The 22,108-nt window shown below is 40.0% G+C and overlaps 1 protein-coding gene and 1 long non-coding RNA gene across 5 annotated transcripts in view; one reads left to right on the top strand and one right to left on the bottom strand.

The window, feature by feature from the left end:
• The window catches only part of LOC138988856 (uncharacterized), a 123,270-nt gene that overhangs the window by 39,824 nt on the left and 61,338 nt on the right, over positions 1–22,108 (bottom strand). The window contains exon 3 of one of the 2 annotated variants that reach the window (XR_011465019.1): positions 4,489–12,512. The exons of the other annotated variant lie outside the window; for it this stretch is intronic. This is a non-coding gene — a long non-coding RNA (uncharacterized lncRNA). Of the gene's footprint in view, positions 1–4,488; positions 12,513–22,108 lie in introns of those variants that run through there. 2 annotated transcript variants of the gene reach the window in all.
• The window catches only part of PLS1 (plastin 1), a 129,544-nt gene that overhangs the window by 48,904 nt on the left and 58,532 nt on the right, over positions 1–22,108 (top strand). For 2 of the 3 annotated variants that reach the window (XM_070374962.1, XM_070374955.1), the window contains exon 2: positions 21,467–21,572. In XM_070374962.1, coding sequence (XP_070231063.1) covers positions 21,503–21,572 — 70 coding nt within the window. In that variant the 5' untranslated portion in view covers positions 21,467–21,502. Of the gene's footprint in view, positions 1–14,361; positions 14,641–21,466; positions 21,573–22,108 lie in introns of those variants that run through there. The other variant, XM_070374968.1, reaches the window with a different exon arrangement.

Below are 22,108 nucleotides of genomic sequence, written 5' to 3'. Positions count from 1 at the left end.
GGAAGGTTCTAGGGCAGCTTGTAACAGGAAAAGGCCACAGGATGTATAACTTGAGATATAGGGATGGGATTGGAGAAGGAAATGGCAACTCACTCCAGTGTTCTTGCCTGGAGAATCCCAGGGACGGCGGAGCCTGGTGGGCTACCATCTATGGGGTCGCTCAGAGTCGGACACGACTGAAGTAACTTAGCAGCAGCAGCAGCAGGGATGGGAAGGAATAGATGGCAACTGCTGCTATGAAGGCAGTATGTAATGAAGGATCTGGACTTGGCAGACTCCCTGAGTTTGAATCCCAGCTCTGCCACTTATTGGGAAGCTTTTGACCTCAATTGCTTTAACTGTGAAATGAGGATTATAATATTACCAATCTGATACTGTTGCTGTGAGGATTAAATGAGACACTATGTGTACTGCTCAGAACACTGCTTGGCCTTTGTGACCACCCAAGTCTCCCCTGCTACGTTGGGACTTGCGTTGTGTGTGAGTGCTGTGTTTTGTTTGGGGATGGGGATCTTGGGGGAGATTTTATGAGTCAGGTTTATATGACCTTCTGGTGTTTTTGTCAATCTTAATCTGTATTTATTTATTTAGTTTTGGTTGTGCTGGGTCTTTGTTGCATTCTCTAGTCTCGGTGAGCCAGGACTACTCTTCATTGCAGATCACGGGCTCTAGGACGTGCCAGCTTCTGTACTTGCAGCACATGGGCTCAGTAGTAGCAGCTCCCAGGCTCTGGAGCACAGGCTTAGTAGTTGTGGCACATGGGTTTAGTTGCCCCCCGACATGTGGAATCTTCCCAGATCAAGGATCGAGTTGGCAGGTGGGTTCTTTACCCCTGAGCCACCAGGGGAGCACCTTCAGGTGTTTTTTGATTGAGTGAGATTAGTTCAGGTCAGGAGAAGATCGTCAGGAGTGCTTGCATCTGCTTTGGAATCAGATTTAAACTTTTATCTTGGCTTCATGCAAACACAGAGACATGCAGAAGGCAAATGAGATTCTCTACAGCTGTAGGTCTTGTTTTCCTGGTATCCTCTGACCACCAGTGGGCATGAGGCCTGGGCTCTGCCCGTCAGACTCCCCATCCTGGGAATGAGCCTGTCCTCCATGGATGGTGGTGGCTGAGGCATCTGGAGCTAGCATTCCAAAGTGGAACGTCATAGTGTCTATTGTGGGTCTCCTTAGACTTCCTGGCACCAGCCCTTCCAGAGACTGCTTGTTTAACCCTCTCTTGATTCTTTGAGCCAATCTTCTCTCAATTCTTTGAGCCAATCCCCAGTGCAGGCCCTTATTGCTTGCAATCAAAATACCTTAATTGGCACCAATACCAAGCAGATAGATTAACGTTTCTATTGTCAGTAGGTAAGGGAACACACATGAAGCCAAGAGTCCTAGAAGTCATAGAAAAGTCCTCTTTAGACACTGTGACTTGGAGAAGAATATAATTTGTTTCCTGAGGTGCAAAAAAGGGTGACTTTGTGTTCAGTTCAGTTTAGTTCAGTCGCTCAGTCGTGTCCGACTCTTTTCAACCCCATGAATCACAGCACGCCAGGCCTCCCTGTCCATCACCAACTCCCGGAGTTCACCCAGACTCACGTCCACCGAGTCAGTGATGCCATCCAGCCATCTCATCCTCTGTTGTCCCCTTCTCCTCCTGCCCCCAATCCTTCCCAGCATCAGAGTCTTTTCCAATGAGTCAACTCTTCGCATGAGGTGGCCAAAGTACTGTTGTCTTACTTGAATGGTAAAAAGAAAAGACTTCAGATTGGTCAATGTGGGTCTGTTCTAAATACAAAGTGTTGTCTGCAGCCATCTTTAAAGATAGCAGGGTTTTTTTTTTTCTTTTAATATGTCAGAAATGGAAATTACCATAAGCAAAAGGGCTAAATGAAAAGTTAAAGACTTTCAGAGGAGTTACACTTATTGAGTAGAATCACTCAACATCATTGTCATCAAGGAGTTAAAAATGGATTTTTAAAATAAGTATTTATATTTTATTGCATCATCTTATCACCCTGAAAATTTTAAGTTTCTTGAGGGCAATGGCATAGCTTACATTTCTTCTGTAATTAAAACTTACATGGTGATAAGATGCTCTAATATGACATGGATACTTAGTTAAGGGTTCCCAGAGATGCAGACATAGAGAACAGACTTGTAGACATAGCAAGGGAAGGAGAGGGTGGGACGACTTGAGAGAGTAGCATTGAAACATATATGTTACCGTATGTGAAATAGATAGCTAGTGGGAAGTTACTATATAACACTGTGAGCTCAACCCAGTGCTCCGTGACAACCTAGAGGGGTAGAGTGGGGAGGGGTGGGAGTAGGTATATGTGTACTTATGGTTTACAAGAGGGAGGGACAGAGGGGACATATGTATACTTGTGGCTGATACACATTGTTGTATGGCAAAAACCAACACAACATAATAAAGCAGTTATCCTCCAATTAAACATAAATTTTAAAAAATTGTTTTGTCAGACCCGTGCTCTAAGGGGAGACCTCTAAGACTTTTCTCCCTTAACTGGGATTTGCATGTTTCTCTCTATTCTTATTCATTTTTTAAGGTCTCAAATGGTGCCTCTTCTGTAAAGTTTTCCTTGAATCTTCCAGAAGATTCTTCCTTTCCTGTTTTTTTTCATTACAGCCTGTACTGTGGTTGTGGAGGTCGCATTCAGTTCATTTTGAAGCCTGACCCCCTCGTAGGAGCTTTGTGAAGGCTCATATTGAAAAAGGGATCCTGAGGCTACTCCAGGCTCTGTGGTTAAGAACTGGCAATTGGAGTCATGTTGGGAGTGGATGAGGGAGTCTCATGCATTTGCCATTGCTGTCAGCTGTGGTTTATTGACTCCCTTCCTAGATTATAAATTCTTTGTGGTCCCTGTGTTAGTCAACATTTGATTGCCTCCAGAACTTAGTACAACACCACGCACTGCAGATGTTCTCAATAAACATGTGTTAAAATGGAATGAGGGCAATGAAGGAAGTCATGGTGGAGTTTGAGGTATGCTTAGAAATAGTAAGTAAAATGAAGGAAAATTATGGGACCATCAAGAAGAGGCCTTAAGAGAAAGAGAAGGCCCTTCTCAGGATAGAGTGGGAAACAAGAATTGCTCACAGGGAAAGAGTAGAGTCTGGAGGCATAGGTTTAGTCAAAATTGTTGAGGCTGTAATCTGATGAAGGAAATTGAACGTAGTTTAAAGGGACAAAAAAGACAAGAGAGAATACTTTCTGGGAAACATGAACTTTTGGAATGATTTCCTTCTCTAGAATTTTCTTTCTTTTTTTTTTTTTTTTACTCATATACGTGTATCTCGGAGAAGGCAATGGCACCCCACTCCAGTACTCTTGCCTGGAAAATCCCATGGACGGAGGAGCCTGGTAGGCTGCAATCCATGGGGTCGCTAAGAGTCGAACATGACTGAGCGACTTCACTTTCACTTTCACTTTCATGCATTGGAGAAGGAAATGGCAACCCACTCCAGTGTTCTTGCCTGGAGAATCCCAGGGACGGGGGAGCCTGGTGGGCTGCCGTCTATGGGGTCGCACAGAGTCGGACACGACTGAAGCGACTTAGCAGCAGCAGCATACATGTATCTATTCTTTTTCAAATTTGTTTCTCATTAAGCTATTACATAATATTGAGCAGAGTTCCCTGAGCTATACAGCAGTCCTTGTTTATTCATTTTAAATATAACAGTGTGTACATGTCAACACCAAACTCCCTAATTGTCCCTTCCCCCCATTCATACCCTCTGGTGGTAACCATAAATTCATTCTCTAAGTCCATGAGTCTGTTTCTGTTTTGTAAGTTCATTTGTATCATTTCTTTCAAGATTCCGCATATAAGGGATATCATATGATATTTCTCTTTCTCTGACTTTCTTCACTCCATATGACAATCTTTAGGTCCATTCATGTTGCTGCAAATGGCGTTATTTCATTCTTATTAATGACTGAGTAATAGCCTATTGTATATGTGTGCCACATCTTTATCTATTCCTCTGTAAATGGACATTTAGGTTGCTTCCATGTCTTGGCATGGACATTGGGGTGCATGTATCTTTTTGGACCATGTTTTCCTCTGAATATATGCCCAAGAATGGGATGGCAGGAAAAGAGGATAATTAGGTAGCTTGTGTAATTTTAAACAGCAATATAGTGATGTCTTGGGAAATTTTTGTAAACTGGAAGTCCAAAACAACAATAAAAGCAGGAAATAGACTTGATAAAGAAGCTAATAGAGGAGAAAACTAGAAAAAAAGAAGACACTCCATTAATTCCAAAGAAATCAAGAAAGGACAGAAAGATAAAACAAGTGGGAAAATAGAAAACAAATTACAAGGTGCTAGCCTTATGTCTAAACACATCAGTAATTACATTAAGTTTAGTTAAGTAAATATTCCTATTTAAAGATAAAAATTGTTTGGATATTTGATATTAAATTGCTTATAAGAGCTATGTCTTAAATATAGGGATTCAGAAAAATGGAAAGAAAGAAGCACTAATCCAAAAAAAGTTGTACTACTGTCAAAGAAAGTTTTGAGGGAAGGAGTCCTAAAGTTTAGCATTTTAATAAAATTTGTTGTTTATTAGTCATATCAATATTAATTTCTTGGATTTGATATGTACTATGGTTATAGAAAATGTTAACATTTGGGGAAGATGGGTAAAAGGTATATGGAGACACTTTTCACAATTTTTACAACTTTTTTGTAAGCCTGAATTTGTTTCAAAATAGCAAAGTTAAAGTTTAGCATTTTATAATAGAAATGGGTCAGTCCATCAGAGGATAGAACAATTCCACATTTATATGCACCTAACACACACATACACAGAGGGGGAGCAAAAATTAAACAAAAAGGAGAAAGACACAAATTTGCAATTACACTGGGAAATTTACAACAATGAGAAAATTCTCAGTAACTGATAGAAGACAAAAAAAAAATCATAAAGGGTTTAGATGATTTAAACAGTGTTAAATCTTATCTATGTACAGAAAAGAAAGATCTGTCATTTCTAATGTTCATATCCAAAGTTTATTTCAGGCCAATTTCCTTGAGAAGCCATGTGATATCTGATAATGTATAAAAACGCTATTATAAAAATAGAAAAATAGTTTTATTTATTCAGCCTCATTCATTCCTAAATCCTGTGTGCCATGCATCTTTCTTGTTCCCTTTGTATGTTGGAAGCACATTGCTGTTCCACACAGCAGATTATAGTATGAGTCCTACTGTGGTCTGGGTTAAGTATCCTTTTGGAAATTGCACTAACTTACAGGGACTTGATGCCTGAGGGTACCTATTTTGGGTTGAGCATGGGATAAACCTCCAAACATCTTGTGTGTTTATTTTTTTTTACTCTGAGAGACTATGTAAATTATTTTTTTCCCCTTCTACCTGCATTGAGTTAGTAATTTCCTGATTTTAATGATTTGTTGACTTTGAATGTTCCTTATTGTAGCTAGATTGCCGTGCCCTGCCTCATACCAGAAATATCTGTCATTTCTCATACTATATTACTATTTAGTTTATCATCTCCAGTTAGAAGTGACTTATGAGAGAAGTAGGAAAAACCTTTGTGGATAAAGAGAAGGAAAAAAAACAGTACAAAGAAGCCATAGACTGGGAGGCATTTAGGCTATGACTATAATCTTAACGCCGATGATTGCTATGGGAGCAACCGTAAACTAACTGACGCATTGAATTTCTGGGATTAGGTGTGGTGGGGGTAAATTACAAATTATGAAAAAATGATGTTTCTTATCTAAGTGTAACTCTATTCAGAAAATATAATTATGGTTAATTTCTTTCCCAATTCAGGATGTCCAAATACTCTATCCTTTGAGGAAATGACACCCACCTTTTTCCATTTTCTTTTTGTAAATTATGTATGTCATTGCTCTTTGTTATCAGTTTGGACTCATTGTTGCAAGTAACAGAAAGCCAGTTTAACTGGCTTTAAAATATAGTTTCAAGTAGCTAGAAAAAGCACTGGCACCCCACTGCAGTACTCTTGCCTGGAAAATCCCATGGATGGAGGAGCCTGGTAGACTGCAGTCCATGGGGTCACTAGGAGTCGGACACGACTGTATAACTTTCAAGTAGACAACCTGAGCGACTTCACTTTCACTTTTCACTTTCATGCATTGGAGAAGGAAATGGCAAGCCACTCCAGTGTTCTTGCCTGGAGAATCCCAGGGACGGGGGAGCCTGGTGGGCTGCCGTCTCTGGGGTCACACAGAGTCGGACATGACTAAAGCGACTTAGCAGAAAAAGCACAAAGGCTTTAGCATGGTGGAATTCAAGATTCAGCCCTGCCAGGTGTGGTGTTTTCTCTTTACTCATCGTCTCTGCTTTCTTCTGAGTGTCGGTTTTAGCTTCATTCTCAGTCCTGGGTTCCTTCTTCATGGAGGCAGAATGGCTACAGATGCTCTGGCCTCTACATCCTCATCAGTAGGGATCCAGAGGAGTGTGTAGGCCCCCATTATAGAAAGTTTCACAAAAGCTTTCTTCTGTCTTGTTGGCTCCAACTGGGTGATATGCCTGTCCCTAAACCAAATCACTGTGGCTGAGAAGTACGATGTGCTGATTGGCTTGGACCCGGAGCTTTGCTCAAATGTCATGGATAGATTATAGGGAACGAGTAGAACCCCCCAGATAAAATTAATGCTGTTACCCAAAGTTCAGAGACAGTTGCTAGAGAAGAAACAAAGCATGTGGAGAAAATAATACTTGAAGTGTTGATATTGTAACACAATATGATAGGAACTTGGGTAACACTTTGTATTGAATTTTCTCAGCCAGAGAAGTCCTAAAGCGGGGGTAGGGTTGGGGGAGAGTAGATGGGATATAAATAATAAATGAGAAGAAAAGATCCTGGGATGGCGGGCAGATCCAGTTACCTGAGTGGGAATCTGATTGATGGGCTCGTGACCTGCTGGCCCCTCTTCTCTCAGAGGAACTGACCCTTGGAAATGTCCCTCGTTGGGATCAGGGATGTCATGAGTGGTGCACAACTGAGGTTGTGTTTTCATACATCAAGGGACTAAATATTTTCCTCTGGCCCTTAGAATGAGCTAATTTGTTTGGAGTGTTTCTAGAGAGACACAGCATTTCCTCTGAGGTCCTTAGAGGGGCCAAGTGGAATAACTTAAAATTAGGGAGCTGCAGAACCAAAATGAATAGACCAGAGTTCTAGTTTGATACCCCTGGTGTTTATAGTAATTCAAATTGTTTCCCAAATTTAAAAATCAAAGTTCATGTAAAAATGTGGATTTCTGAAGGAAAAAAAGCATTTCTGGCTTCCCTTTAAACACCAGAAGACCAGGCAACTTTGGGCCTGATTCTGCTAGACAACAGTTTACTGGACCTCTGCCTTGACTTCCCCTTTTAAAGCCCTGGTTAGCATCATGGACACATCAGGAAAAGGGGTGGAGAATGGGGAGTCAGATACAGGGACCTTCTATATAGGATATAGGGACCTCCTCCCTCCTCTTAGACTTCAATAACGGGGAAGAATTTCCATGGCTTGCAGAACAAAGATATTGCTGAGCTTGGGGTCATAGGGCTTCATTGGCCAGTAGGCTCTGAGAAGTACCAATTGCCACTTCATAGATCATAATAACCTCAGTTTTCGTTATATTCCTTTAATTTTGAATTTAGAGCTTGAAGCTTCAGGAAGACTGGGGGACTAAGGCTTCCTGTTGTTTCACACCTCCAGTGGTTCTAATTACAATCTTCTATACATATTCTTGACTTAAACTTTGATCAATAAACTCTACTTTGTATCTTTTCAGTTCAGTTCAGTCACTCAGTCGAGTCCGACTCTTTGCGACCCCATGAACCTCAGCATGCCAGGCCTCCCTGTCCATCACCAACTCCCGGAGTTTATCCAAAACTCATGTCCATTGAGTCGGTGATGCCATCCAACCATCTCATCCTCTGTCGTTCCCTTCTCCTCCTGCCCTCAATCTTTCCCAGCATCAGGGTCATTTTCCAGTGAGTCAGTTCTTCCCATCAGGTAGCCAAAGTATTGGAGTTTCAGCTTCAGCATCAGTCCTTCCAATGAATATTCAGGACTGATTTCCTTTAGGACTGAGTGGTTGGATCTCCTTGCAGTCCAAGGGACTTTCAAGAGTCTTCTCCAACACTACAGTTCAAAAGCTTCAATTCTTCGGTGCTCAACTTTCTTTATAGTCCAACTCTCACATCCATACATGACTACTGGAAAAACCATAGCCTTGACTAGATGGACATTTCCTGACAAAGTAATGTCTCTGCTTTTTAATATGCTGTCTATGTTGGTCATAACTTTCCTTCTTTTAGCTATCCATTTAATGTAGTTTCCTATTTCTCAACTTAAAAAAAATTACTAACTTTGGCTAACGGAGGGGCAGAGCTTTCCCTGCCCCTTGGACAGGCTGCAGTGGAGGAGCTGTGTCTACACCATGCAGGCATGGCGGATCCTTTAGAACACCTGTCCGGGTGGACCGAGGGCACAGAGTGGGAGATGAGCTTTACATATTGTCCCCTCTGCCTAGGCTAGTGCTTTACCGCTTCTGCACTTGCACCCACTGTCAGTATTAGGGTTTCAGAACTGAGCCAGCACTTATTTGGTTTTAGTCAGGAATAATGAGGAGAACTCTGATAAGGGCATTGTGAGGAAAGACCAAATTATTAGTATTTTTTTACACACTCATTTAATCATTCAGTGAGCAACTCAAACTCTTCACAACTACTCATTCAGTTGCATAAGTCAAATGACTTTTGAACCTCTGTGCTTGAGTGACCAAATCACATACACAAAGTATTGAAGGTCAGAGTTGTGGTGCCAGCAGCTTCTTGTGTCTGTCCTTGGGATGGTTATTTTTTCCAAGTCCTTCTGTATAATCTGCTTTTTTTGGGTCTGAGTCCACTTTTGGACTCCAAATACTTGTTGACTCACCACATGCTTTTACATAGGTATTTTGATTTGGGTCATGCCCACCTCTGATTTGCACTTTTGTTTTAAGAAAGAAAGAGAAATAAAGTAAGAGAGTTTTGCTGCAACATGAGTCCTTCACCTGCTAAATGCTTCTCTGAGAGCTCCTGTTTCTGTTTTATTCAAAAGTTTTAGGTCTCTTTCTCTCATTCTTGTTTTCTCTCCAATGCATATGTTTGCGTGTGCTGTGTACATACACGTGCATGTGTACACACACACACATACACACACCCTTTTAGCCTTCTTGTATTCTACTACACACACACACACACACACACACACCTCTTTTAGCCTTCTTGCATTCTACTCCATATGCTATGATTGCCTTGGCTACAATTCATCCAGAAAGTTCCAACCCAGGATTATATATGATATATACTGAATGCCCCTACAGGAAGTGATATATAGTGTAGAAGAGGGGCCTTTAAATCCAGATTAAAACAGAAAGTGAATTAGGAATTGATTCTCGTTTGTTTATCAGAGAGATGTAATCATAAGATTACTTTGTCATTTACCCCAAAATCAGTTTTAGTTAAGCTTCTCAGGTGTTTATAGCTGAACGTGGTCAGTATTATATTGAATGTTGTTTTAGAAGAGACTGATTCTTATTCATCTTTAAATCTCATTAGTCCAGTCAAATAATACTTACTCATTGAGTACTTGAATGAATGTAAGCTCCCCAACCAGAGGCTTCATAATGGGGCTTTAAAGTAAATGGATGTAGAAAGATCTTGGTGGAAATTCTAGCAGCCACTCAATACTCAGAAGCCAACCCCAATTCCATGCTGAGGTGTACAGAGACACAGAACTACGGTGAGTGTAACTGAGGCTGGTCATGGAGGTGACCCATGCAACGAGTGGGGACAAGATGTATACAGATTCTCTCTGCTCTTCTCTACTTTGCTGATGGAGCTGGTGATGGACAGGAAAGCCTGGTGTACTGCAGTCCATGGAGTCGCAAAGAGTAGGACATGACTGAGCGACTAAATTGAACTAGGAAAAAGTTGACAAAAATTATTTTGCAAGATTTAAGGGAAAGGTTGACTAAAGATTATTTTGAAAGATTTTGAACCCATGTTTCAGTGCCATCTTTGTGCCTCTAATACTCAGCACCATGAACAGGTGCTCATAAGTCATTGTTGAATAAATAATAAGGAGGGGAGAGAATGAGGACTGGTTACTGAGATGCTGAAACCCCCACTTAGTCTTTTTACCTATCTGTTGGTGACACATTTCCCATGGACCATTGTTTGGTTTGGCCCTTTTTTGATCTAGTACCATCCCTGCTCTTGGAGCTTCTCTGGTGGCTCAGATGGTAAAGAATCTGCCTGCTTATGCAGGAGACCTGGGTTCGATCTCTGAGTTGGGAGGATCCTCTGGAGAAGGGCATGGCACCCCACTCCTGCCTGGAGAATTCCATGGACAGAGGTGCCTGGTAGGCTTCAGTCCATGGGATCACAAAGAGTTGGACACGACTAAGCAACTGACACTTTCACTTTTTCATCCCTGCTCTATGAAGGGAAATATCGCTATTAATAAATTTTACTAATATTTTCCCATATATATAGTATGATAAGACCATGGGGAACACAAAAAGAAGAAAACATATATTTTTTACCTGCAAAGAGACAGCAATGATGTTAGGAAGATAAGAATAAAATAGCAAAATGTGACTATTACAAGACAACACATATTCAAGAATACAATAATGAATGTATTATTGTATCCATTGCCATCACAATAATGTATGTAGATAATACATAAGAGGCAAGGAAAAGACAGAGGTGCTCATATCTAAGGCAGGTGGGAAGGAGTTAAGGACATGTCGGGGGTGGTGAGTGGACTGTTGGTTGAGAGTTAGGGGCAGAAAGCATGTTAACTTGGTAGTGTGGGGAGTAATGAGATGGTTAAGACTTGGAAAAACTAAAGAGGGGGGAAGAGCCCCAACATTAAGATAGCAATAACAGTATTGTTATTTTTTTGTCTTGTTTGTTTTAGCAGGAGATTGGCAGGCGTCCCTTTGAGAGGTCACAAATGAGTCAACCTGGAGCCAAACCCCTTCATCCCAGGTGTTAATCCTGGCTTAACTCCTCATAATGGTGTCTAATTATGTTTTCTGGTGCAGGCACTTAGGAAGTTATTTTGCTTATTTGAGAAAAAGTTAATTCATAGTAACCATAGCTACTATTTTAAAAAATAGTTTGGGGGTTAAAAAATTCTAGCTGTTAGCAATCAAATTAATCACTTTTTAGGAATGTTTTTTACCTAACATGTCTGCCTCTTGTAGAATGAATGAGGAAGTTGAGCTCAGTTCTGTCAGACCAGAAGGATGCTCAGGGAAAATTTGAATTAGTGTACCCATTAAAAATTCTCTCTGTCCAAAGGGCTATCCAGGTTGGTATGTAGAGTAGGAGACTAATATTTAACAAACTCAGTGGTATCCAAATTCACACTTATATTAGTGAGTCGGTGGACTTTCCTGTTAACTAAAGAAAGTCTGATTTGAAAAACTGAACAAGTTGATACGGAACATGAATGTTTGCTTTTTACAAAATGAATGATGCAGTGAAATGCAATCAAAAAAGGCAATTGCTGGAAATATTATAGACAGATGAAAATATTTTTCCAGATTTCCTTTACACTAGAAAGAAAACTCTTCAATTAATTTATATTTCTTTGCTGTTTACTTTTCACATAGGGATATATTCCAGTGACCCTGTGATCTTTCAACTGTAATGGAGAGTTGAATATAGAATGTAATAGGCAAAGAGGAGGGCTGTGGTGGGAGCTAGGATCACAGTTGGTGAAGAAGGGAAGGAGGGGACACCAGTAGAAGATACTGAAATGCCCTGGCACCCCTGATCCTAGTCACTTCTCTAGAGAGACACCATCAAGGCTTTTACCGTAAAAAAGTCAGGTAGGAAAGAAATATCACATTTCTTTGTATTCTATTTTTTGACCACGTGACTTGGGGATTCTTAGTTCCTGGACCAGGGATTGAACCGACACCATTGGCAGCAAGAGTGTGGAATCCTGACTGCTGGACAGCCAAGGAATCCCCTCTTTATGTTCTTGAAAGCAACTTTATTTTGACTGTGATGCCTCATCCTGCCTGAGTCCCGTCAAGTCTTAGGCACCTGGAATCTGTCCATCAGCCTCTGTTGTCTCGGGATCTTAGAGACGGCAAAGGCTGGGAGGAAGGGCTTTCATCCTTGGTCCTTCATCCTCTGAGGGGGCCTGGGAAACATGCACCGGCTCAGCCCGTGGGTCCCTCCAGCAGAGGTTCTGTGGCACTTCGTCCCTTCTCTCTGCCTTCCCCGGGCCTCTTTGCTCACATCCACGGCTTCCCCTCCGTTTCCACCAGGATAATCTTTCCTCCTCTTCATCTTCTTCAGAGGTGGTCTTCTCCTGCTGCCCCATTCCCAGCACAACCAGCCTAAGTGAGCCCCGAGAAGGCTTGTGCTTCTGTCCAAAGACTGAAGGGACCGCAGGTTCCAATCTGCTTTTGCCTTCTGGACTGCCAGAACTCCTAAGACAAGATTTAGTTACTGGTTTTTGAACGGGGTGGGAGAATAAATACAAGTTATATTTCAATAAATTATTCTGCCCCAATATTATTAACTATTTTTATTGCTTATGATTAAAGTATTAAAGAGATTTTTTCCCCAAAAAACCTTGAGGGGCTTTGGGAAATTTTTCCCTTTTCAAAACACATTCTTTTGTTATCTTTATTATTTTTACTGAGTTTAAAAATTAAAGTAATGAATTATTTAAAACAGATGTTAAAAGTTTACCATAACTGTTTCGAATTTATCATTAAAAAAAAAAAGATCAGCTCTAGCCCGCAGATGTGCCCCTTACCTCCTTCTCCACATGCATGCGTGTGCCAAGTCGCTTCAGTCATGTCTGACTCTTTTTGACCCTATGGATTGTAGCCCGCCAGGCTCCCCTGTCCTTGGGATTCTCCACACAAGAATACTGGAGTGGGTTGCTGTGCTCTCCTCTGGGGAATCTTCCCAACCCAGGGATCGAATCCACATCTCTTAAGTCTCCTGCATTGGCAGGTGGGTTCTTTGCCACTAGCGCTACCTGGGAAGCCCTTCTCCTTAGACAACCTGGGAAGCTCCTTTTCCATAGACAAACACTATTCTTAATTTGTTGTGTCTTTCCCGTGTGTTTTTAAGTCTTACTACATGTGTACGGTAGGATAAAGGACACGTAAAGTATTCTGTGTTTTATAATTTACAATAATTGGTATACTGTGTGTATCCTTTAGCACTTTGGTTTTTCCATTTACTATTTTTTTTAAGAAGCAGGTAGATGCAGTTCATTTATCCTACTGTTGTATAAATATTTTGTTGATTAAACAATCATGTATTTACCCATTATTCAACTAAAGAAAACAGGCAGATGCCCTTAAAATAAAAATATGGTTGGAATAATTTAACACCTTGAGGGTTTGTTAGTCACTCATACATAAGTGTCAATTGGTCCTCAACCCTTTCTTCAAAACTACGTGTGTGTGGGAACTACCTGTGATGCTGGCAGTGGGAGAACAGGGATAGGGACATTAATTGAACTGTATGTAGATTTGAGAGCTTAGGTTAAGAAGCTGATTTGTTTTTTAATCTTCTATTTTGCCTGCCTGCCTTGGGCAGGTTATCTAATCTCAGTAGTCTTCTAATTTACATTTTAAGGGAGGATGTTTGTTCCATCAGTAGAAGAATAGGTAAATGGTGAGGGATGTTTGTTCCATCAGTAGAAGAATAGGTAAATGGTGAGGGATGTTTGTTCCATCAGTAGAAGAATAGGTAAATGGTGAGGTTATTGTGTGAGGAGAACAGCGTGGTTCCAGCCTCACTCAAAGTTCTAAGTATTTGCCATCAGCGTTTACAATACTAGGGAAGGGGGAGTGAGGGAAGAAGGGAATTTTGGAAGATGGACTAGGGGAAAGGCTGCGTGCCCTGAGTCAGTGGCTCCCTCAAGAATTCAGAATCTCAGGTGACCCGGACCTGGGACCGCAGTGAGAGGAGGGAAAGCAGAAGAGCTGGGAAGCCAGAAAGTACCAGTGAAGACAGCTTCGGTCCCTCACAGTTTGGGCCTTTGGGACTGGTAGAAAGGCATCAAAGTCTTGGTGGTCTCAGAGTTGTTTCTGATGCCTTTTTTTCTGAAACTGTCCAAAGAACTTTAGAACCTGCCAGCCATAAAGAGCTACTTAGGCTAATTTTGGTAAAGCTTTTAGAGGTTCAAGGAAGCTAGAAATTTGAGGGAGGAGAAAAGATCAGATCCAATTTCATCTAAATTAAGAAGTCCATTTTTAGAATATACTGTTAACTTTCCAAATTTATGTTTGGTTGTGTCAGGGTACACTTAAGAATTAAGACAGGGAAGAAAGGTTTTACTTGGTAAAAGAAGGTGTTATTTAAAATTATATGGGCTAAAAAAAGAAAAAAACAGGAGGAAAGAAGAGTTGCAATTACTGAAGATGTATAGGACAGACACATGTCAAAAGCCATGGGAAGATGTACCTGTCTAGAAAATCCAGCATAACCTTCCCTGTTGCTGGGTCTCTGACAGTGATCCTGGCTGTCTCTGGCTCCTTTTCATAGGACTGACTTTGGAAAGCTGTGCTGTTCTGAGCCATCTCAGGCATCCAGGTAGGTGAGCGTCAGTGCCAGGTGTCTGGGTACCGATTAGTGATGGGTGCTTCATTTCTAAAACTACAGAGTGAATTCTAGTGACTCTGTGTTTTGGTGTTTCAGGACTGACAAGTTATGTGCTTGATAAGTATGAGTTGACCTAGTTGGAAGTTTGTCCCCAAAACTTTACAAAGAATTTTACAGGGGCTGATTTCTTTTAAAATGCAAATTCTTATTTCACAGGTATATATGCTTCATATGTTACATAAATTATTGTATGATTATTGGACAGTTACATATTTATACATTTTATGGTTTGATATCAGATTGTATTGGGGAGACTTCAGAAGGTACTGGCCTAGAGGAAGGAATAAGACACAGTAGGGCTCTGCTACAGCTTGGTTCGGAGCCTCTGAGAGTTCTTCACGTTGGGACACTGAGAAAGTTATTGAATCCTCTGAACCATCCCTTTGTCAATTATAAAATGAGGACAGTACCTGCCTTATGGAGTCATGAGAAAGAGAATGGACACAAAGCATTTAAGAGAGTGCATTAATCATCTAACTATGGGACTAGTAAGAAAAATATTGGGCTACTAGCTATAGGGTCATTGGGGTTTTCTTCTAAAATGTTACCTACTACTTTGAAAATTTAATTCTCTTCCATAAAGTTTTAGGGCCTTTCCTGGTGGCTTAGACAGTAAAGAATTTGCTGGCAGTGTGGGAGACCTAGGTTAGATCCTTGGGTTGGGAAGATTCCCTGAGAAGGAAATGGCAACTCACTCCAGTATTCTTGCCTGGAGAATTCCATGGACAGAGGAGCCTGGTGGGCTACAGTCCATGGGGTCGCAAAATTTTAAGAAGTCTGTGCTATCTTATTGTAGCAGAAACATTTTCCCATGGAAAAACATCATAGTAAGCAATTTATTTGGGATCAGGTAGCTAGAACAGTTTTTTATACATCAAATTCAACAGCTATATTTTCTCAGCCAACAGTGTGTTACTCCTGATAGGTTTATTGTGCAATATAAAAATGCTTGTTAAGACACACTATGTAGTGTCTTAGTTTTTTGCATTGTACTTGATTATCATAATTTTGCAAAAATCTAGAAAAATATTGATACTGTATGCATGAGTCTGCACTTATGAAAGAGGCGATATGTTTTCCATTACCATTCTACTGCTAAATCTTCATGCCTTTGTAGAAAGCTATAAATTATTTTGCTATTTTAATCATAGTATTTTGCCTCTAAGGAAATATGAGGCAAATATTACTTAAAATTGTAACATATAGTGTAAGAACTATATATAGTAATCTTATTGTCTGTCAGTATTCAATAATGTATACTTTCAGACCACTAGTATTTATTTTGTTTCCATTGTCTTTCCACAATTACTTCTTTTTTAAAAAAATATTTATTTCTGACTGTACTGGGTCTTAGTTATGGCATGAAAACTGTTGGTTGCAGCATGTGTGATCTAGTTCCCTGACCAGGCATCAAACCCGGGTCGCCTGCATTGGGAGTGTGGAGTTTTAGCCACTGGACCACCTGGGAAGTTCCCATCACAATCACTTCTCTTGTTTTTCAGTTATTTTTTATTTTGGCTGCCTTTAGTCTAAAAAAGTGACTAAAAATATGTAATGAAAAATAAGCTCCCTTTTTACTTGGCCTCCAATTCCCCATTTCCCCTAGAAAGGCAATCACTATTACCTTTCTTTGTATCCTTCTGGAAATGCTTTTATAAATATACAACTGATATAGCTCCCCCTCCCCCAGCCATACTGAATTTTCTGTTCCTTGTTTTATTCTTTTAATAATATATCTTAAAGGGACTTCCTTGGTGGTCCAGTAGTTAAGACCCCATGTCCAATGGAGGGGGCGAAGATGCTATTCCCGATTAGGGAACTAAGATCTTGCATGTTGCGGCCAAAAAAAAAAAAAAAAAACCAGAAGAAGAATATATTTTAAAGATTGTTCTGTATCTATTATATTTGTTTCACTTAAATACTAAAGGACTTGTGTAATGCATCTATTATATTTGCTTCATTTAAATACTAAAGGACTTGTGTAATGCTACAAACTTCTTTATACTTATAATAACATTTGGGTAAATTGCTTTTTCACTAATTTTATGTGCTGGTTCTGCTGGATTATGGGAGAATAAAAATATTTCATGTAATTAACAAGTGACATATATTTAAATAGGCTTGAGCAAAGAATGGAACCCCAGGTGTATTTATCATTTCATAGGCAAGGTCAACACAAGGACCGTTAATTTGCAGCATTTCTGTGGAGTGCAAATGCTAAAATTGGACCACTATTTTTAAAACTTGAGGCAAGGGATAGAAACCATTCTGAATATGGGAAAGGATATGCAGAATGACCAAACCACAGAAACTGGAAGCCAGCCAAAACAGAATTAGCATTTTGCAGACTGGGAGGTTATTCTTAAACGTTCTAAAAGGACTGTTTCATCTCTTTCACCACAAAATAAGTAAACATTCTAAAAGTGAGAATTCAATAAAATGTGAATATGTACTTACTGCTAACATGTAAGAAATTGCATTTACTGCCTTTTTCTTACTCTACAGAACTGAGCTCTTCAGGTTTTTTTTAAAAAGTGTAGAAAGAAATAGAGGGCAATGGTGTATGTATGTATTTAAAAACTAAACAATTTTATTACATATTTAGTTAGAATCAGGCCCCAGAGTAACTGTAAGACATAGAAATCTGTCATTTTGCAACCTACTGAATGGGAGAACAGATTTCCAAATGATAGGACTGATAAGGGGTTAATATCCAACATATATAAACAGTTCATATAACTCAAGATCAAAAAAACAAACAGCCTAATTAAAAAATGAAGATAAGAACTGAATAGACATTTTTCCAAAGAGGAATTACAGGTGGTCACAGCCACATGAAAAGATGCTCAACATCACTGATCATCAGGGAAATGAAAATCAAAACCAAATGAGATATCACCTCACACCTGTCAGAATGGCTATCATCAAAATGACCACAAATAACAAATGTTGAAGAGAATGTGGAGAAAAGAGAACCCTTGTACACTGTTGGTGAGAATGTAAATAGTGAAAGTGAAAGTGTTAGTCACTCAGTTACGTTGACTCTGGGACTCCATGGACTGTAGCCAGGCTCCTCTGTCCATGGGATTCTCCAGGCAAGAATACTGGAGTGGGTAGCCATCCCTTTCTCCAGGGAATCTTCCTGACCCAGGGATCAAACCTGGATCTTCCACACTGTGGGCAGATTCTTTACCATCTGAGCCACCAGGGAAGCCCACCATGGACAACAGTAGGGAGGTTCCTCAAAAAACTAAATATAGAACTACCACGCTGCTACTGCTAAGTCACTTCAGTCATGTCTGACTCTGTGCGACCCCATAGACGGCAGCCCACTAGGCTCCCCCATCCCTGGGATTCTCCAGGCAAGAACACTGGAGCGGGTTGCCATTTCCTTCTCCAAGAACTACCATAAAACCCCAAAATTCCACTCCTGAGTATATAACCAAACCCCCCCCAAAACGCTTTCCGAAAGATACTTATACCTCGATGTTCCTAACAGTTTTATTTGCAGTAGCCAAGATATGGAAGCAACCTAACTGTCCATCAGTAGATGAATGGCTAAAGAAGATGTACATACACACACACACACACACACAATGGAATACTGCTCAGCTGTAAAAGAGAATGAAGTTTTGCCATATGCAGCAACCTGCATGGACTTGGAAGGCATTATGCTAAGTGAAATAAATCAGAGACAGACAAATACTGCATGATATCACATACACGTGGGATCTAAAAAAATACAATAAACTAGTGAATATAACAACAACAAAAAAGAAGTGGACTCCCAGATTTAGAGAACAAACCAGTGGTTACCAGTGGGGAAAGAGAAGGGCAAGGGGCAACACAGGGATAGGGGATTAAAAAGTATAAACTATTAGGTGTAGAGTAAGTGACAAGGATTTATTGTACAGCACAGGAAATATAGCCAATATTTTATAATAACTATAATAGAGTATAACCTTTAAAAATTGTGAATCACTATATTGTATACCAACTGTACTTTAACAAAAATAATGTCTTTTGAAAGAATAACAAAAATCCTAAACAACTTGGTTTACAGATCATGAATGACAAATATACTGTACTCTTTAGAAGGATTCACATAATTTAATATGATTTTTAAGTAATCAGTGAAATGACACCCCACTCCAGTACTCTTGCCTGGAAAATCCCATGGATGGAGGAGCCTGGTAGGCTGCAGTCCATGGGGTCGCTATGAGTCGGACACGACTGAATGACTTCACTTTCACTTTTCACTTTCATGCACTGGAGGAGGAAATGGCAATCCACTCCAGTGTTCTTGCCTGGAGAATCCCAGGGACGGCAGGGCCTGGTGGGCTGCCGTCTGTGGGGTCGCACAGAGTCGGATATGACTGAAGTGACTTAGCAGCAGCAGCAGCAGTGAAAATTTTAATTCAATTATTTCAAAAAATTATATGCTTCCCCCCAAATCAGACATGTTCAGGGATGATGTTGAACCTCTTATATAAATATGTGTATAAAAATTTTTTTTCCTACTTAGTTTCAGTACTTATTTAGTTCATTTTCACTTTCTGAAATACACATTAAAGTAATGAGGTGTGTATAAGTGGTATACATAATTTGTACTCACCTTTAGCTTTATATTGAATAGTCAAACCACGAATTCACTTTAAAAATAGGAGTTGCCATTTCTCCAAAGAAGACATACAGATGGCTAACAAACACATGAAAAGATGCTCAACATCACTCATTATCAGAGAAATGCAAATCAAAACCACTATGAGGTACCATTTCACGCCAGCCAGAATGGCTGCAATCCAAAAATCTACAAGCAATAAATGCTGGAGAGGGTGTGGAGAAAAGGGAACCCTCTTACACTGTTGGTGGGAATGCAAACTAGTACAGCCACTATGGAGAACAGTGTGGAGATTCCTTAAAAAACTGGAAATAGAACTGCCTTATGATCCAGCAATCCCACTGCTGGGCATACACACTGAGGAAACCAGAAGGGAAAAAGACACGTGTACCCCAATGTTCATCGCAGCACTGTTTATAATAGCCAGGACATGGAAGCAGCCTAGATGTCCATCAGCATACAAATGGATAAGAAAGCTGTGGTGCATATACACAATGGAGTATTACTCAGCCATTAAAAAGAATACATTTGAATCAGTCCTAATGAGGTGGATGAAACTGGAGCCTATTATACAGAGTGAAGTAAGCCAGAAAGAAAAACACCAATACAGTATACTAACACATATATATGGAATTTAGAAAGATGGTAACAATAACCCTGTATACGAGACAGCAAAAGAGACACTGATGTATAGAACAGTCTTTTGGACTCTGTGGCAGAGGGAGAGGGTGGGATGATTTGGGAGAATGGCATTGAAACATGTATAATATCATATATGAAACAAGTCGCCAGTCCAGGTTCTATGCACGATACTGGATGCTTGGGGCTGGTGCACTGGGACGACCCAGAGGGATGGTATGGGGAGGGAGGAGGGAGGAGGGTTCAGGATGGGGAACACAGGTATACCTGTGGCGGATTCATTTCAATACTTGTCAAAACCAATACAATATTGTAAAGTTTAAAAATAAAATAAAATTAATCCTGCTATCTGAAAAAAAAATAGGAGTTGCCTTGTTACATATCAGAAGTATTAAAAATGTAAGTAATTCTTGGGAATTCTCTGGCAGTCCAGTGGTTAGGACTTGGCGCTTTCACGGCTGTGGCCTGAGTTCAGTCCCTGGTTGGGAAAATCAGATCACTGCAAGCTATGAGGTGTGGCCTCCCCAAAAGTCAATAATTCCTCCTTGAGATATTTATTTATAGCAATAAACATGGCTGTGTACAGAGATTTATCTGTAAGGCTGTTCATTGTAGCATTCATTTACAATGCAAAATTGGAAGCAGTGCAAACACTGTGAAACAAGGGATTTACCAAATAAGTTATTATGTGGCCACTAAAAATTATGTTGATACATATAATATATTAGCACAAAAAATTATACTCACATTTCACGCCCCCATAAAGGTACAGGTGCATTTGAAAAGCAGACCAGAAAGATGTAGACGACAAAAAGTACTAGTTGATATTTCTGGAGAGTAGGATTGTGGATAAGTTACATTTCTGATTTGGGCATTTGTTACCAATTATTTTCTACAATGACTATTATATACCTGCTTTTCTTACAATCCAGTTTTACATCAGTCTTCTTTTTTTTGGTTTTAGTTTGTTTATCCTGCTTGGAATAAGAAAGGCCCCACTAATCTGGGAAAGACCTCGCTCAAGGAAAGGGAGAGGAGGTGGCTGTGGCTGTGGTTGAATAATGTAAAGTTGAACATTTGAGCCACAAGCTCCATCCCGAAATCATCAGCCTCTCACTTACATGATTCACGTCCTAAAATTTTACTTTTTGACCACATCCTGAGTATTTTTAAATGCTATACTTTTCTCAACTTGAAATGCTTATTTTTCTGAAACAGTGAAGTCAAATAGAAAGGAAAATTATACAAGCCATTGAGAAATGCCTTTGCTTTGGATAAGCACAGGGTGTGAAAAAACCAGTGTTTCTTCCCTGTTATTGTCTGCCTGACCTATGTTGGGAAAGAGTGTTACCAGGGAATCTATTCCTACTTGTTCCTTGTCAGCCTTACCTCTCAGGTGGTTTCTTCCAGATGCTTTACTGCCTGTGTCCTCTGTTCTTGTTTAGATAAATGTTTGCAAAGGGCTCATGTTCTTTTTTCTCACGTTGCTTTTTCCAGATATAAAGACCTGAAGGTAGTCTTTCCTATTCAGAGATGGAGAACAGTACCACCACCATTTCTCGGGAGGAGCTGGAGGAACTACAAGAAGCCTTTAATAAAATAGGTATGCTTGAGAAAAACTAAATGCACAGTTACTATTCTGCTGGATACCAGCCTTCCAGGAATGGAACAATGCCTTCCATTGCTTCTACTGTTCTCTAACCCCCAGATGTATTCCCTTTTTCTTTTGTATCCCATCTGGGTTTCACTGGATTCTTTTCTTTCTTTCTAAAAGATAAACTAAGACTGGCTTGAATTTCTGGGAGAATTGGACTTTGAATTCTCTGATCATTTCTTTGCAGAGAATACTCCAGGTTAATGAATGACAGTGTAACTGAATATGCTTAATGTGATCTCATTACAGAGAAAAAAATATGGAAACACTTCCTTGTGTGTAAACTGAACTCTGGCCTCCGTGTGTTTGTCATGAACAATGACATGTTCTGACTTCATGCAGAGTATTTTAAAACCTCGATATGATTTTTAAAGACCATATGTCGTATTTTCCTCTTCACTTGTGCATAATGTTTTTTAAAAGTATTGTTTTTAAAGGCTGCATGCCTTATACTTCTTCTTTCACTTTTATTTATTTATTTCTTC

Source organism: Bos mutus, chromosome 1 (genome assembly GCF_027580195.1).
Source record: "Bos mutus isolate GX-2022 chromosome 1, NWIPB_WYAK_1.1, whole genome shotgun sequence".
Classification (NCBI taxonomy): Eukaryota; Metazoa; Chordata; class Mammalia; order Artiodactyla; family Bovidae; genus Bos; species Bos mutus.
Note: the sequence above shows the minus strand (reverse complement) of the source record. Positions and strands in the feature narration are given on the sequence as shown.